Raw genomic sequence first — 14,263 nt, 5'->3', positions numbered from 1 at the left:
AAAAAAGGCTGTGAACACAGGGACAGAGTCACAGGCAAGTAGAGCGGCGTCATCCTGACCACAAACGTTCCCTTGTGCAAACCACAGCACCCTCTTCTCTTAGGCTGTTAACTCAGTACAAGTCTAAATTGCTCCATTTTAAGATCGGTGAAGAAACGTACCCACGGATGAGAGCTAACCCCCTACACCTGCATGCTATGACTGGGAAGGGTTCAACAAAAAGAACACCCCACTTCACTTCAGACATAGTCTGAAAAGGTTCTGAATATGTTGATCCTACTATTGTGCCATCCCAAACCGTACTGGCTCAGATACTTGCTGTGCACCATGTTCCTTCAATTACGGTCCCTGGACCCATGGTGGATGTGTAACCAAAGCCAGTACCGCACAGCTCGGCTTAGCTCTGGGCTCATGAAAGGGATAATATTCTGGTAGTGAATGAACGGAGTATCCCTCAACACGGGTCAGGGTACAGACCTACCTCACAAGAGAATTTCAGGAGGATGACGAATGATTCTCGCTCGATGTACAAAAACAGAGGCAATTCTCTTGGTGTCTCGTAAAAATCAGGATACGGCAATTTTGAGATTTGAGAAAAGTACCTAGGTATTACAGAAAAAGTAAGCTATATTTCGTCAACAACAAGTTCCATTTCCACCTCAAATCTCCAAAAAACGTAATCCTCTCACCTGGGCTGCGAGTTCTCCTCGTACATGCGCTCCTTGCCCTCCTTGAACAGGCTGATGGTCTGCTTGGTCTTCTTGGTCAGGTTCTCCATGAAGACGCGGAAATACTCGTTGTCGCCGAGCGTCTCCATCTTGCCCTCGTAGCGGGACAGGATGGTGCGGAGGTGCTGGTAGGTGTCTGGCAGCAGGTCCAGGATATAAGGTGGGCTGTTCTTCAGGGCCAGCTTGGGGTTCTGGCACAGTCTCACCACCTGGATGGAGGGAGAGAATAGGACACATTAGGGGAGATGATAAATCAGCTTACTGAGACAAATAAGAAGCCAGCAACCGTGGAGGAAGAGACTGAGTAGCACGCTAATGCATACCAGAGCTGGGATCCATTTTTCTGTTTTAATACAATTCAGGAAGTAAATAAAAATGCTAGTTCTTGAATTGAAAGTTTCACATTGGTTTCCTATGAATAGCTTTTCAATTCAGGAAGAGAATAAAAATGCTAGTTCTTGAATTGAAAGTTGCACATATGTTTCCTATGAATAGCTTTTCAATTCAGGAAGTGAATAAAAATGCTAGTTCTTGAATTGAAAGTTGCACATTGGTTTCCTATGAATATCTTTTCAATTCAGGAAGTGAATTGACCAAAACCCTGACAAGTACCCTAACATTAACTGAACTAACTTCAAGAGTGTACCGTGTTTAAACTAGCCTACATACACAAGCAGAACTTCTGCACATAAAATGGTCAGTGAAAAGGAACCATCAATATCACTAATGAAACTACCACTGAACACCATTTGACAAATACATGGGTATTACGTGGGTATTACGATAGTGTGACGTGGATTATATTGATCATACCACTTTTCGCGTGAATGTAAAATACTCCAGCTCTATCTGACAATCATTTGTGCAGCAGTGGGTTGCCAGAGCATCAAGGCAAGTAAGGACTAGGTTCAAAAGGGGAAGAGAGAAAAGTCTCTCGGAGGAGAAGTGGGAGATCTAGTAAAAGAGCATGGGAGAGCGAGCGAAAGATCAGTGCTCAGGTCGTAACATTCAGGGTTTGCTAAGTGAGTCTATTTTAAAGCCTTCAACACAGTGAAGAAAATGAAAACACACTCATCTCAGGCTTACGGCTTCCTGTTGGTCCGGTAATAGAGGACACACACACGTGCATGTGCTCTCTCACACACACACACACACACACACACACACACACACACACACACACACACACACACACACACACGAGTGAAGCCCTGTGTTTTCTTACAAATCATCATGTTATGGCTTGTACAGTGCATTAGGAAAGTATTCAGACCCCTTGACTTTTTCCACATTTTGTTACGTTACAGCCGTATTCTAAAATTGATTAAATTGTTTTCATAAATCTACACACAACACCCCATAATGACGAAGCAAAAACCGGTTTTTAGAAATGTTTGCAAATGTATTAAAAAAACTGAAATATCACATTTACATAAGTATTCAGACCCTTTATTCAGTACTATATGTTGATGTGCCTTTGGAAGTGATTACAGCCTCGAGTCTATTTGGGTATGGAAGGGGAACCTGCGCCCCAGTCTGAGGTCCTGAGCGCTCTGGAGCAGGTTTTCATTAAGGATCTCTCCATACCTTGCTCCGTTCATCTTTCACTCGATCCTGACTATTCTCCCAGTCCCTGCCTCTGAAAAATATCCCCACAGCATGATGATGCAACCACCATACTTCACTGTAGGGATGGTATTGTCCAGGTGATAAGCAGTGCCTGGCTTCCTCCAGGCTTGGCATTCAGGCCAAAGACTTCAATATTGGTTTCATCAGACCAGAGAATCTTGTTTCTCATAGTTTGAGAGTTTTTTTAGATGCCTTTTGGCAAACTCCAAGCGGGCTGTCATGTGCCTTTTACTGAAGATTGGCTTTCGTCTGGCCACTATACCATAAAGGCCTGACTGGTGGATCGCCCCAGAGATAGTTGTCCATCTGGAAAGTTCTCCCATTTCCACAGAGGAACTCTGTGAGAGTGACCATCGGGTTCTTGGTCACCTCCCTGACCAAGACCCTTCTCCCCCGATTGGGGTCTGAATACTTATTTAATAAAAAAATACAAATTTGACATATGCAAACATTTCAAAAAAACTATTTTCGCTTTGTCATTGAGGTATTGTGTGTAGATTGATGAAAACGAAACATGTATTTAATATGGCTAGGCTAGCAGAACCCCTCGACAACATTCCTCTGAAAAGGCAGCGCGCGAAATTCAAAAATATTTTTGGGAAATATGTAACTTTCATACATTCACAAGTGCAATACACCAAATTAAAGCTTAACTTCTTGTTAATCTACCCATCGTGTCCGATTTCAAAAAGACTTTACAGCGAAAGCACACCATATGATTATGTTAGGTCAGAGCCTAGTCACAAAAACACACGGTCATTTTCCAGCCAAAGAGAGGAGTCACAAAAAGCAGAAATAGAGATAAAATTAATCACTAATCTTTGATGATCTTCATCAGATGACACTCAATGGACTTCATGTTACACAATACATGCATGTTCTGTTCGATAAAGTTCATACTTATATCCAAAAATCTCAGTTTACATTGGCGCTTTATGGTCAGTAATGTTGTGCCTCGAAAACATCTGGCGAATTTTCAGAGAGCCACATCAATTTACAGAAATACTCATAATAAACTTTGATAAAAGATACAAGTATTATGCACAGAATTATAGATATACTTCTCCTTAATGCAACCGCAGTGTCAGATTTCAAAAAAGCTTTACGGAAAAAGCAAACCATGCAATAATCTGAGTACGGCGCTCAGACAAAAACAAGCAATGCAGACACCCGCAATATTGTGGAGTCAACAGAAGTCAGAAATAGCGTTTGATGATCTTCATCAGAATGCACTCCCAGGAATCCCAGTTCCACAATAAATGTTTGATTTGTTCGATAAAGTCCATCATTTATGTCCAAATACCTCCTTTTGTTTGCGCGTTCAGTTCACAATCCAAACTCACGAGACACGGGCAAGTCCAGGCGAAAGTTCCCACGAAAAGTTCCAAAAATTATATTACAGTTCGTAGAAACATGTCAAACGATGTATAGAATCAATCTTTAGGATGTTTTTAACATAAATCTCCAATAATGTTTCAACCGGATAATTCCTTTGTCTTTAGAATTGCAATGGAACGCAGGATGCTCTCACATGAGTGCGCGTGACCAGCTCATGCCACTCTGGCAGACCCCTGACTCAATCAGCTCTTCTTCCCCCCTCCTTCACAGTAGCTAGCATCAAACTGTTGACATCTAGTGGAAGCCTTAGGAAGTGCAATATGACCCCATAGACACTGTATATTCGATAGGCAATGAGTTGAAAAACTACAAACCTCAGATTTTTCTCAGGTTTTCACCTGCCATATGAGTTCTGTTATACTCACAGACATCATTCAAACAGTTTCAGAAACTTCAGAGTGTTTTCTATCCAATACTACGAATAATATTCATATATTAGCTTCTGGGCCAGAGTAGCAGGAAGTTTACTCTGGGCACGCTTTTCATCCGAATGTGAAAATGCTGCCCCCTATCCCAAACAGGTTAATACATTTTTAGAATAAGGCTTTCACATAACAAAATGTGGAAAAAGTGAAGGTGTCTGAATACTTCCTGAATGAACTGTACAGCAGATGTTGATGCAAGGGGCTGACAGTACTTTTTGTTTTTTTACAAGTATTTTTCTTGTTTTTTTACAAGTATTTGTCGGAGGCTGGCATCTTGGCTGTGTGTGGGTTTGCACTTCCCATTGTCACTCCCCTCAAGCTACTAACACATCTGGTGAAAAATAATATAGCGAAGCATGGTATGCAGCTGAGACACAACCATAAACACAATCAATAAACACAAACACGCATGTCATGGCATTCTGCGATGAATGAGTAACGTTATCAGAATGAAACAAGGAAGATGATTTATTATTGTCGGGAAAGTATGCCCAATTACACTGTCATCTACTTTTTCGTCAGCTTCTTCTTTGTATATAGTATAAAGGCTAGATCAAAAAACAGAGAATCTGTGTCTACCTTAGACTTACTGGCTACATTCATGTTCAACTTGCAGACAGTCAAAAGCAAATCAAATTTTATTGGTCACAAACATATTTAGCAGATGTTATCGCGGGTGTAGCGAAATGCTTGTGTTCCAAGCTCCAACAGTGCAGTAGTATCTAAAAATGATTCACAGCAAAACACACAAATTTAAAAGTAAAATAATGATATTAAGAAATATATGAAATATTAGATTGAGCATTGTCGGAGTGGCATTGACTAAAATACAGTAGAATATAATACAGTATATACAGTTGAAGTCGGAAGTTTACATACACCTTAGCCAAAGACATTTAAACTCAGTTTTTCACAATTCCTGACATTTAATCCTAGTAAAAATTCCCTGTTTTAGGTCAGTTAGGATCACCACTTTATTTTAATAATGTGAAATGTCAGAATAATAGTAGAGAGAATTACTTATTTCAGCTTTTATTTCTTTCATCACATTCCCAGTGGGTCAGAAGTTTACATACACTCAATTAGTATTTGGTAGCATTGCCTTTAAATTGTTTCACTTGGGTCAAAAGTTTCAGGTAGCCTTCCACAAGCTTCCCACAATAAGTTGGGTGAATTTTGGCCCATTCCTCCTCACAGAGCTGGTGTAACTGAGTCAGGTTTCTAGGCCTCCTTGCTCGCACACGCATTATACCTGAATATCCGCGGCCAAATTAGCTAGCAACAGCAAGCTAGCTAGCTAAATTGCCTTAAATGTTTAATGCTTTTTGACCTGTCCCCAAATTAATATTAGTTGGTTCAGAGCTCGCCATATTCCCAGTCACCTTGCTATGGTTAAATGTGGTGGTTCGCACTTTCAGTTTTGCATCGAATGCTGCCATCTGTCCACGGTTTCTGGTTAGGGTAGGTTTTAATAGGTCACAGTGGGTACAACATCTCATATACACTTACTGACGAACTCAGTCACCGTATCAGTGTATTCGTCAATGTTATTCTTAGAGGCTATCCGGAACATATCCCAGTCCACGTGATCAAAACAATCTTGAAGCATGGATTTTGATTGGTCAGAAGAGCATTGAATAAATCTTAGCACGGGTACTTCCTGTTTGAGTTTCTGCCTATAGGAAAGGAGGAGCAAAATGGAGTCGTGATCAGATTTGCCGAAGAGAGGGTGGGGGAGGGCCTTGTAGGCATTTTGAAAAATTGAGTAGCAGTGGTCCAACGTTTTACCAGCGCGAGTACTAAAGCCAATGTGTTGGTAGAACTTCGATAGCGTTTATCAAATTTGCTTTGTTAAAACCCCAGCTACAATAAATGCGGCCTCAGAATGTGGTTTCTAGTTTGCCTAAAGTCCAGTGTAGTTCGTTGAGGGCCGTCGTGGTATCGGCTTGACAGGGAATATACACAGCTGTGACTATAACCAAAGATAATTATCTTGGGAGGTAATACGGTCAGCATTTGAATGTGAGGTATTCTAGGTCAGGTGAAAAAAAGGACTTGAGTTTTTGTATGTCATCACAATCACACCATGAGTGGTTAATCATGAAACATACACTCCCGCCTTTTTTCTTCCCAGAGATGTATTTATTCCTGTCTGTGCGATGTACTGAGAACCCAAAATGGCTGATTGGACGGGGATAGTATATCCCGAGAGAGCCATGTTTAAATGAAACAGAGTATGTTACAATCCCTGATGTCTCTATGGAAAGAGACCCTCACCCTGAGCTCGTCTACTTTATTATCCAGAGACTGAACATTAGCGAGTAATATACTCGGAAGCGGTGGATGGTGTGCACGTCTCCTGAGTCGGACTAGAAATCCACTCTGAATACCGCTTCTCCACCGGCGGTGTTTTGGAGCAGCCTCTGGAATAAGTTCAATTGCCCTTGGGGTTACGAACAAAGGATCCAATTCAGGAAATTCGTATTCCTGGTGAGTTACCCCTGCACTGATATCCAAAAGTTATTTCCAGCTGTATGTAGCAACACCAAAAAATGTGGCCTGTTGTAAGGCAGGCCCTCCCCAGACATCACCGGCAACAACGTCGCCTATGGGCACAAACCCACCGTTGCTTGATCAGACAGGACTGGCAAAAAGTGATCTACTCTGATGAGTCGCGGTTTTGTCTCACCAGGGGTGATGGTCGGATTCGCATTTATCGGCGAAGGAATGAGCGTTACACTGGAGAGGGATCGATTTGGAGGTGGAGGGTCCGTCATGGTCTGGGGCGGTTAGTCACAGCATCATCGGACTGAGCTTGTTGTCATTGCGGGCAATCTCAATGCTTTGCGTTAAAAGGGAAGACATTCTCCTCCCCCATGTGGTACCCTTCCTGCAGGCTCCTCCTGACATGACAATGCCACCGGCCATACTGCTCGTTCTGTGCATGATTTTATGCAAGACCGGAATGTCAGTGTTCTGCCATGGCCAGCGAAGAGCCCGGTTCGCAATCCCATTGAGCAAGTCTGGGACCTGTTGGATCCGAGGGTGAGGGCTAGGGCCATTCCCCCCAGAAATGTCTGGGAACTGGCAGGTGCCTTGGTGGAAGAGTGGGGTAACATTTCACAACAAGAACTGGCAAATCTGGTGCAGTCCATGAGGAGGAGATGCACTGCAGTACTTAATGCAGCTCGTGGCCACACCAGATACTGACTGTTCCTTTTGATTTTGACACCCCCTTTGCTCAGGGACACATTATTCAATTTCTGTTAGTCACATGTCTGTGAAACTTGTCTCAGTTATTGAATCTTATGTTCATACAAATATTTACACGTTAAGTTTGCTGAAAATAAACGCAGTTGAAAGTGAGAGGACGTTTCTTTTTTTGCTGACTTTATAAAGAAATACAGGAGCAAACTGTCATGTAATACGACCCAACCAAGCAGCACTGCTTCTTGACACAATGCCCTCTTAACCTGGAAGCCAGCCACACCAATGTGTCGGAAGAAACACCATACACCTAGCTACCGTGGCAGCGTGGACGCGACCGGCCCACCACAGGATTTGCAGGAGTGCAATGGGACAAAGACATCCCTGCTGGCCAAACCCTCCTCTAACCTGGACGACGCTGGGCCAATTGTGCGCCGCCCCATGGGTCTCCCGGTCGCGGCCGGCTGCGACAGAGCCTGGACTCGAACCAGGATCTCTAGTGGCACAGGTTGCACTGTGATTCAGTGCCCTAGACCACCGCGCCCCTCAGGAGGCCCCAGATCAGCTTTTTGTAAGCTGACCAGAGCAACACATATCAAACAGTCAACTTATACAATAATGGAACTGTATTGATACAAGGCAATGATTCAAGTCTCCAGGCTTTTGAGAATGTGTTTGCTACCCTAAAAGTAGAAGCGGAACTCATCTCAGAAACTTGTCCACCAGCTTGGTACAAAACAGGCAGAACCTGAGACCAGCACAAGCAGCATGGGCTCCACCACATAGCCCGATGACATTACACCAGCTTCCCAGTCTGCTCCAGCCCAGGTCAGCCAACCAGCTTCCCAGTCTGCTCCAGCCCAGGTCAGCCAACCAGCTTCCCAGTCTGCTCCAGCCCAGGTCAGCCAACCAGCTTCCCAGTCTGCTCCAGCCCAGGTCAGCCAACCAGCTTCCCAGTCTGCTCCAGCCCAGGTCAACCCACCAGCCCCCCAGTCTGCTCCAGCTCAGGTCAGAATACCAGCCTCCCAGTCTGCTCCAGCTCAGGTCAGAATACCAGCCTCCCAGTCTGCTCATAGCTCAGGTCAGAATACCAGCCTCCACCCAGACAATCACCCACAACTGCAATCCTTATCGATTCAAATGGGAAGTTCTTAGTCCAGGAAATAGTATTCCCTAGACACCAGAAGTATACGTTTTGGTGTCCTACAACAGAGAGCGCAATGCAGCTACTCAGTCAGACCAGGATTGACACCCCTGACAACATCATCCTCCACACTGGCAAAGGTGAAAAAGTATCTGGGGCAGTGAGAAGAGTGGCAGAACAGGCTATGTTCACAAAAAACAATATAGTTGGGTCTTACCAAGAAAAGACGTCCCAGGAAAGTTGATCAACAAAATAAATCAACAGATCACCGTGGACTGTGCCTTACTGCTCAATGTCAGAATGGCTCACCATCCCACTCTGACATCTGAACACTTACACGATAATGTACATCTTGATCAGGACAGTGTCAGAACCTTTGCTAAGGACCTAAAGGATGCAACACTTGGCAGGGACCCATACCCTTCACCACAGCAGCAGTGTGCCCCCCCCCCCCCCTTTCTGAAACAACAGTACCCCCACCGTCCCTAGGAGAGAAGAGCCAGACATGGCCCAACACAGCACAGATTTACCAGACTAGACCCATCACAACACAGCTCTACTGGACCCGGCCCATCACAACACAGCTCTGACCACTACTCTAGGGTCAGGCAGAACACAGTCCTTCAGAGAAGTACACCACATGATGCAGTCCACACCATGTATCATTCAGCTCATCAGCCTACATATGCTGAGGTAACCTCTGGCAAAAGACACCTAAAACTATCAGAGATTGGAGAAGTGCACCAACTACTGCATCTAATATGCAGACTACTTGGGTGGAAACCCCCTTTAATTCACACACACACATACAGTTAAAAAGTTTGGGGTCACTTAGAAATGTCCTTGTTTTTGAAAGAAAAGCAAATTTTTTGTCCATTAAAATAACATCAAATTGATCAGAAACACTGTAGAAATCGTTAATCTTGTAAATGACTATTGTAGCTGAAAATGGCAGATGTTTAGTGGAATATCTCCATAAGTGTACAGAGGCCCATTATCAGCAACCATCACTTCTGTGATGCACGTTGTGTTAGTTAATCGAAGTTCATCATTTTTAAAAGGCTAATTGATCATGAGAAAACCCTTTTGCAATTATGTTAGCACAGCTGAAAACTGTTGTCCTGATTAAAGAAGCAATAAAACTGTCCTTCTTTAGACTAGTTGAGTATCTGGAGCATCCGCATTCGTGGGTTCGATTACAGGCTCAAAATGGCCAGAAACAAAGAACTTTCTTCTGAAACTCAGTCTATTCTTGTTCTGAGAAATGAAGGCTATTCCATGCAAGAAATTGCCATGAAACTGAAGATCTCGTACAACGCTGTGTACTACTCCCTTCACAGAACAGCGTAAACTGTCTCTAACCAGAATAGAAAAAGGAGTGGGAGTTCCTCTGTCCAGTGTCGGTGTTCTTTTGCCCATCTTAATCTTCTCTTTTTATTGGCCAGTCTGAGATATGGCTTTTCTTTGCAACTCTGCCTAGAAGGCCAGCATCCCGGAGTCACCTCTTCACTGTTAACGTTGAGACTGGTGTTTGCAGGTACAATTCAAATTGGCTTTTTACCAAATTACCGTACGACAGACCATGAATTTCACCCTGCACACCCTAATTGACAAACAAACAAACCAAAACAAAGGAAAAGTCTTCTCGTGCTTTGTTGATTTCAAAAAAGCCTGACACTCAATTTGGCATGAGGGTCTGCTATACAAATTGATGGAAAGGGGTGTTGGGGAAAAAACATACGTTATGAAATCCATGTACACAAACAAGTGTGAGGTTAAAATTGGCAAACATTTCTTTCCACAGGGCCATGGGGTGAGACAGGGATGCACCTTAAGCCCCACCCTCTTCAACATATCAAGGAATTGGCGAGGGCACTAGAACAGTCTGCAGCACCCAGCCTCACCCTACTAGAATCTGCAGTCAAATGTTTACTGTTTGCTGATGATCTGGTGCTACTGTCACCAACCAAGGAGGGCCTACAGAAGCACCTAGATCTTCTGCACAGATTCTGCCAGACCTGGGCCCTGACAGTAAATCTCAGTAAGACAAAAATAATGGTGTTCTAAAAAAGATCCAGTCGCCAGGACCACAAATACAAATTCCATCTAGACACCATTGCCCTAGAGCACACAAAAAACTATACATAGCTTGTCCTAAACATCAACGCCAGAGGTAACGTCCACAAAGCTGTGAATGAGCTGGGATACAAGGCAAGAAGGGCCTTCTATGCCATCAAAAGGAACATAACATTTGACATACCAATTAGGATCTGTCTAAAAAAATACTTGATTCAGTTATAGAACCCATTGCCGTTTATGGTTGTGAGGTCTGGGGTCCGCTCACCAACCAAGAATTCACAAAATGGGACAAACACCAAATTGAGACTGCATGCAGAATTCTGCAAAAATATCCTCAGTGTACAACGTAAAACACCAAATAATGCAGGCAAAGTAAAATTAGGCTGATACACGATAGTTACCAGAATCTAGAAAAGAGCAGTTAAATTCAACCACCTAAAAGGAAGCAATTCCCAAACCTTCCATAACAAAGCCATCACCTACAGACAGATGAACCTGGAGAAGAGTCCCCTAAGCAAGCTATTCCTCTCTTCACAAACACAAATCAGACCCCACAGAGCCCCAAGACAGCAACACAGTTAGACCCAACCAAATCATGAGAAAACAAAAAGATAATTCTTTCCAATGTGTCAACTAACAAAAAACAGAGCGAACTAGAATGCTATTTGGCCCTAAACAGAGAATACACAGTGGCAGAATACCTGACCACTGTGACTGACCCAAACTTAAGGAAAGCTTTGACTATGTACAGACTGAGTGAGCATAGCCTTGCTATTGAGAAAGGCCGCAATGGGGCCTCCCGGGTGGCGCAGTGGTCTAGGGCACTGCATCGCAGTGCTAACTGCGCCACCAGAGTCTCTGGGTTCGCGCCCAGGCTCTGTCGCAGCCGGCCGCGACCGGGAGGTCCGTGGGGCGACGCACAATTGGCATAGCGTTGTCCGGGGTAGGGAGGGTTTGGCCGGTAGGGATATCCTTGTCTCATCGCGCTCCAGCGACTCCTGTGGCAGGCCGGGCGCAGTGCGCGCCAACCAAGGGGGCCAGGTACACGGTGTTTCCTCCGACACATTGGTGCGGCTGGCTTCCGGGTTGGAGGCGCGCTGTGTTAAGAAGCAGTACGGCTGGTTGGGTTGTGCTTCGGAGGACGCATGGCTTTCGACCTTCGTCTCTCCCGAGCCCGTACGGGAGTTGTAGCGATGAGACAAGGTAGTAATTACTAGCGATTGGATACCACGAAAATTGGGGAGAAAATGGGATAAAAAAATTAAGAAAAAAAATAAAAAGAAAAAAGAGAAAGGCCGCAATAAGCAGACCTGGCTCTCAAGAGAAGACAGGCTATGTGCACACAGCCCACAAAATGAGGTGGAAACTGAGCTGCACTTGCTAATCTCCTGCCAAATGTATGACCAGATGTCATACCGCTACTGGCATTTCAATGGCATTTGAGAACATGTTTGAAACATGAACACACTAGCTAGCTCCAGTCGAACAACTGACTCGAGAAATAAGCGTATCAACTGTGCCTGCAACAGACTTTGATACCCTCGGTCATGGCATTGAAACGCCTGCTCAACAAAGCGATTCGGTGGCATTCTCTCTTTACCGTGTCGCCACCATGCTCGATGCTATGTACAAAGACCGCTACCGCGAGGCAGACAAGAAACAGGGTTTGTGTGAAATGTTACATACACAGCTGTTCAAGATGGAAACGGACACAGTGACAGTGTACACCGAGGAAGAGAAGCCACGGACAGAGAGCTGAAACTTCACTGCTTGACATGTATGATGAAATCCTGGTTGAGAATGAAACGACTGAACAAATGAACAACGAAACAGCACAGCAAGTAAGTGAAGGAAGAATATGATTGTTTTACTGATAATGGGGACATACATAAAATGCCCCAAAAATGTATTTTTGGTCAGTGTGTGTGTGTAACCTTTATTTAACCTCTCTGGGATATGTGGGACGGTAGCGTCACACCTGGCCAACATCCAGTGAAAATGCAGAGCGCCAAATTCAAATAATAATAATTATTATTTATTTATTTTTTACCGTTATTTTACCAGGCAAGTTGACTGAGAACACGTTCTCATTTGCAGCAACGACCTGGGGAATAGTTACAGGGGAGAGGAGGGGGATGAATGAGTCAATTGTAAACTGGGGATTATTAGGTGACCATGATGGTTTGAGGGCCAGATTGGGAATTTAGCCAGGACACCGGGGTTAACACCACTACTCTTACGATAAGTGCCATGGGCTCTTTAATGACCTCAGAGAGTCAGGACACCCGTTTAACGTCCCATCTGAAAGACAGCACCCTACACAGGGCAGTGTCCCCAATCACTGCCCTGGGGCATTGGGATATTTTTTAAACCAGAGGAAAGAGTGCCTCCTACTGGCCCTCCAACACCACTTCCAGCAGCATCTGGTCTCCCATCCAGGGACTGACCAGGACCAACCATGCTTAGCTTCAGAAGCAAGCCAGCAGTGGTATGCAGGGTGGTATGCTGCTGGCTGTAATGACTATAAATGACTATAAATGACTATAAAAATGTAACTTTCATGAAATCACACATTCAATATACCAAATTAAAGCTACACTTGTTGTGAATCCAACCAACGTGTCAGATTTCAAAAAATGCTTTACGGTGAAAGCAAACAATGCTATTATCTGAGGATAGCACCCCAGCTAACAATCAAATTTCAACCCTCCCGGTGCGACACAAAACGCAGAAATAAAGATATAATTCATGCCTTACCTTTGACGAGCTTCTTCTGTTGGCACTCCAATATGTCCCATAAATATCACAAATGGTCCTTTTGTTCGATTAATTCTGTCGAAATATATCCAAAATATCCATTTATTTGGCGCGTTTGATCCAGAAAAACACCGGTTCCAACTTGCACAACGTGACTACAAAATATCTCAAAAGTTACCTGTAAGCTTTGTCCAAACATTTCAAACTACTTTTGTAATACAACTTTAGGTATTTTTTTACGTAAATAATCGATAAAATTGAAGACGGGATGATCTGTGTTCAATACCGGAGGAAAACAATGTGTAGCATGCTTTCTGGTCACGTGCCTCTGACAAACAGTACACTTAACTGGAGCCTCATTCTGAACATGGCTATTTCTTCATTTCTCAAAGGAAAAACCTCAACCAATTTCTAAAGACTGTTGACATCCAGTGGAAGCGATAGGAACTACAAGAAGGTCCCTTAGAAAAATGAATTACCAATGAAAGCCCATTGAAAAGAGAGTGACCTCAAAAAGAAAATCTGAATGGTTTGTCCTCGGGGTTTTGCCAGCCAAATAAGTTCTGTTATAGTCACAGGCATGATTCAAACAGTTTTATAAACTTCTGAGTGTTTTCTATCCAATACTAGTAATACTATGCATATATTAGCAATTGGGACTGAATAGGAGGCAGTTTACTCTGGGCACGCTTTCCATCCAAACGTGAAAATGCTGCCCCCTATCCTAGAGAAGTTAACTAGGCAAGTCAGTTAAGAACAAATTCATATTTACATTAACGGCCTACCCCGGACGCCGCTGGGCCAATTGTGCGACGCCCTATGGGACACCCAATCACGGCTGGATGTGATACGGCCTGGATTCGAACCAGGGACTGTAGTGACGCCTCTTGCACTGA

The 14,263-nt window shown here is 43.9% G+C and overlaps 1 protein-coding gene across 1 annotated transcript in view; it reads right to left on the bottom strand.

The window, feature by feature from the left end:
* cbl (Cbl proto-oncogene, E3 ubiquitin protein ligase) overlaps nt 1-14,263 on the bottom strand; it is a 52,747-nt gene that overhangs the window by 35,398 nt on the left and 3,086 nt on the right. Inside the window, exon 2 of the mRNA XM_055879467.1 lies at nt 690-937. Coding sequence (XP_055735442.1) covers nt 690-937 — 248 coding nt within the window. The remainder of the gene's footprint in view (nt 1-689; nt 938-14,263) is intronic.

This window comes from Salvelinus fontinalis, chromosome 24, assembly GCF_029448725.1.
Source record: "Salvelinus fontinalis isolate EN_2023a chromosome 24, ASM2944872v1, whole genome shotgun sequence".
In the NCBI taxonomy this organism is placed as follows: Eukaryota; Metazoa; Chordata; class Actinopteri; order Salmoniformes; family Salmonidae; genus Salvelinus; species Salvelinus fontinalis.
This window is presented reverse-complemented; position numbering and strand designations above follow the sequence as displayed.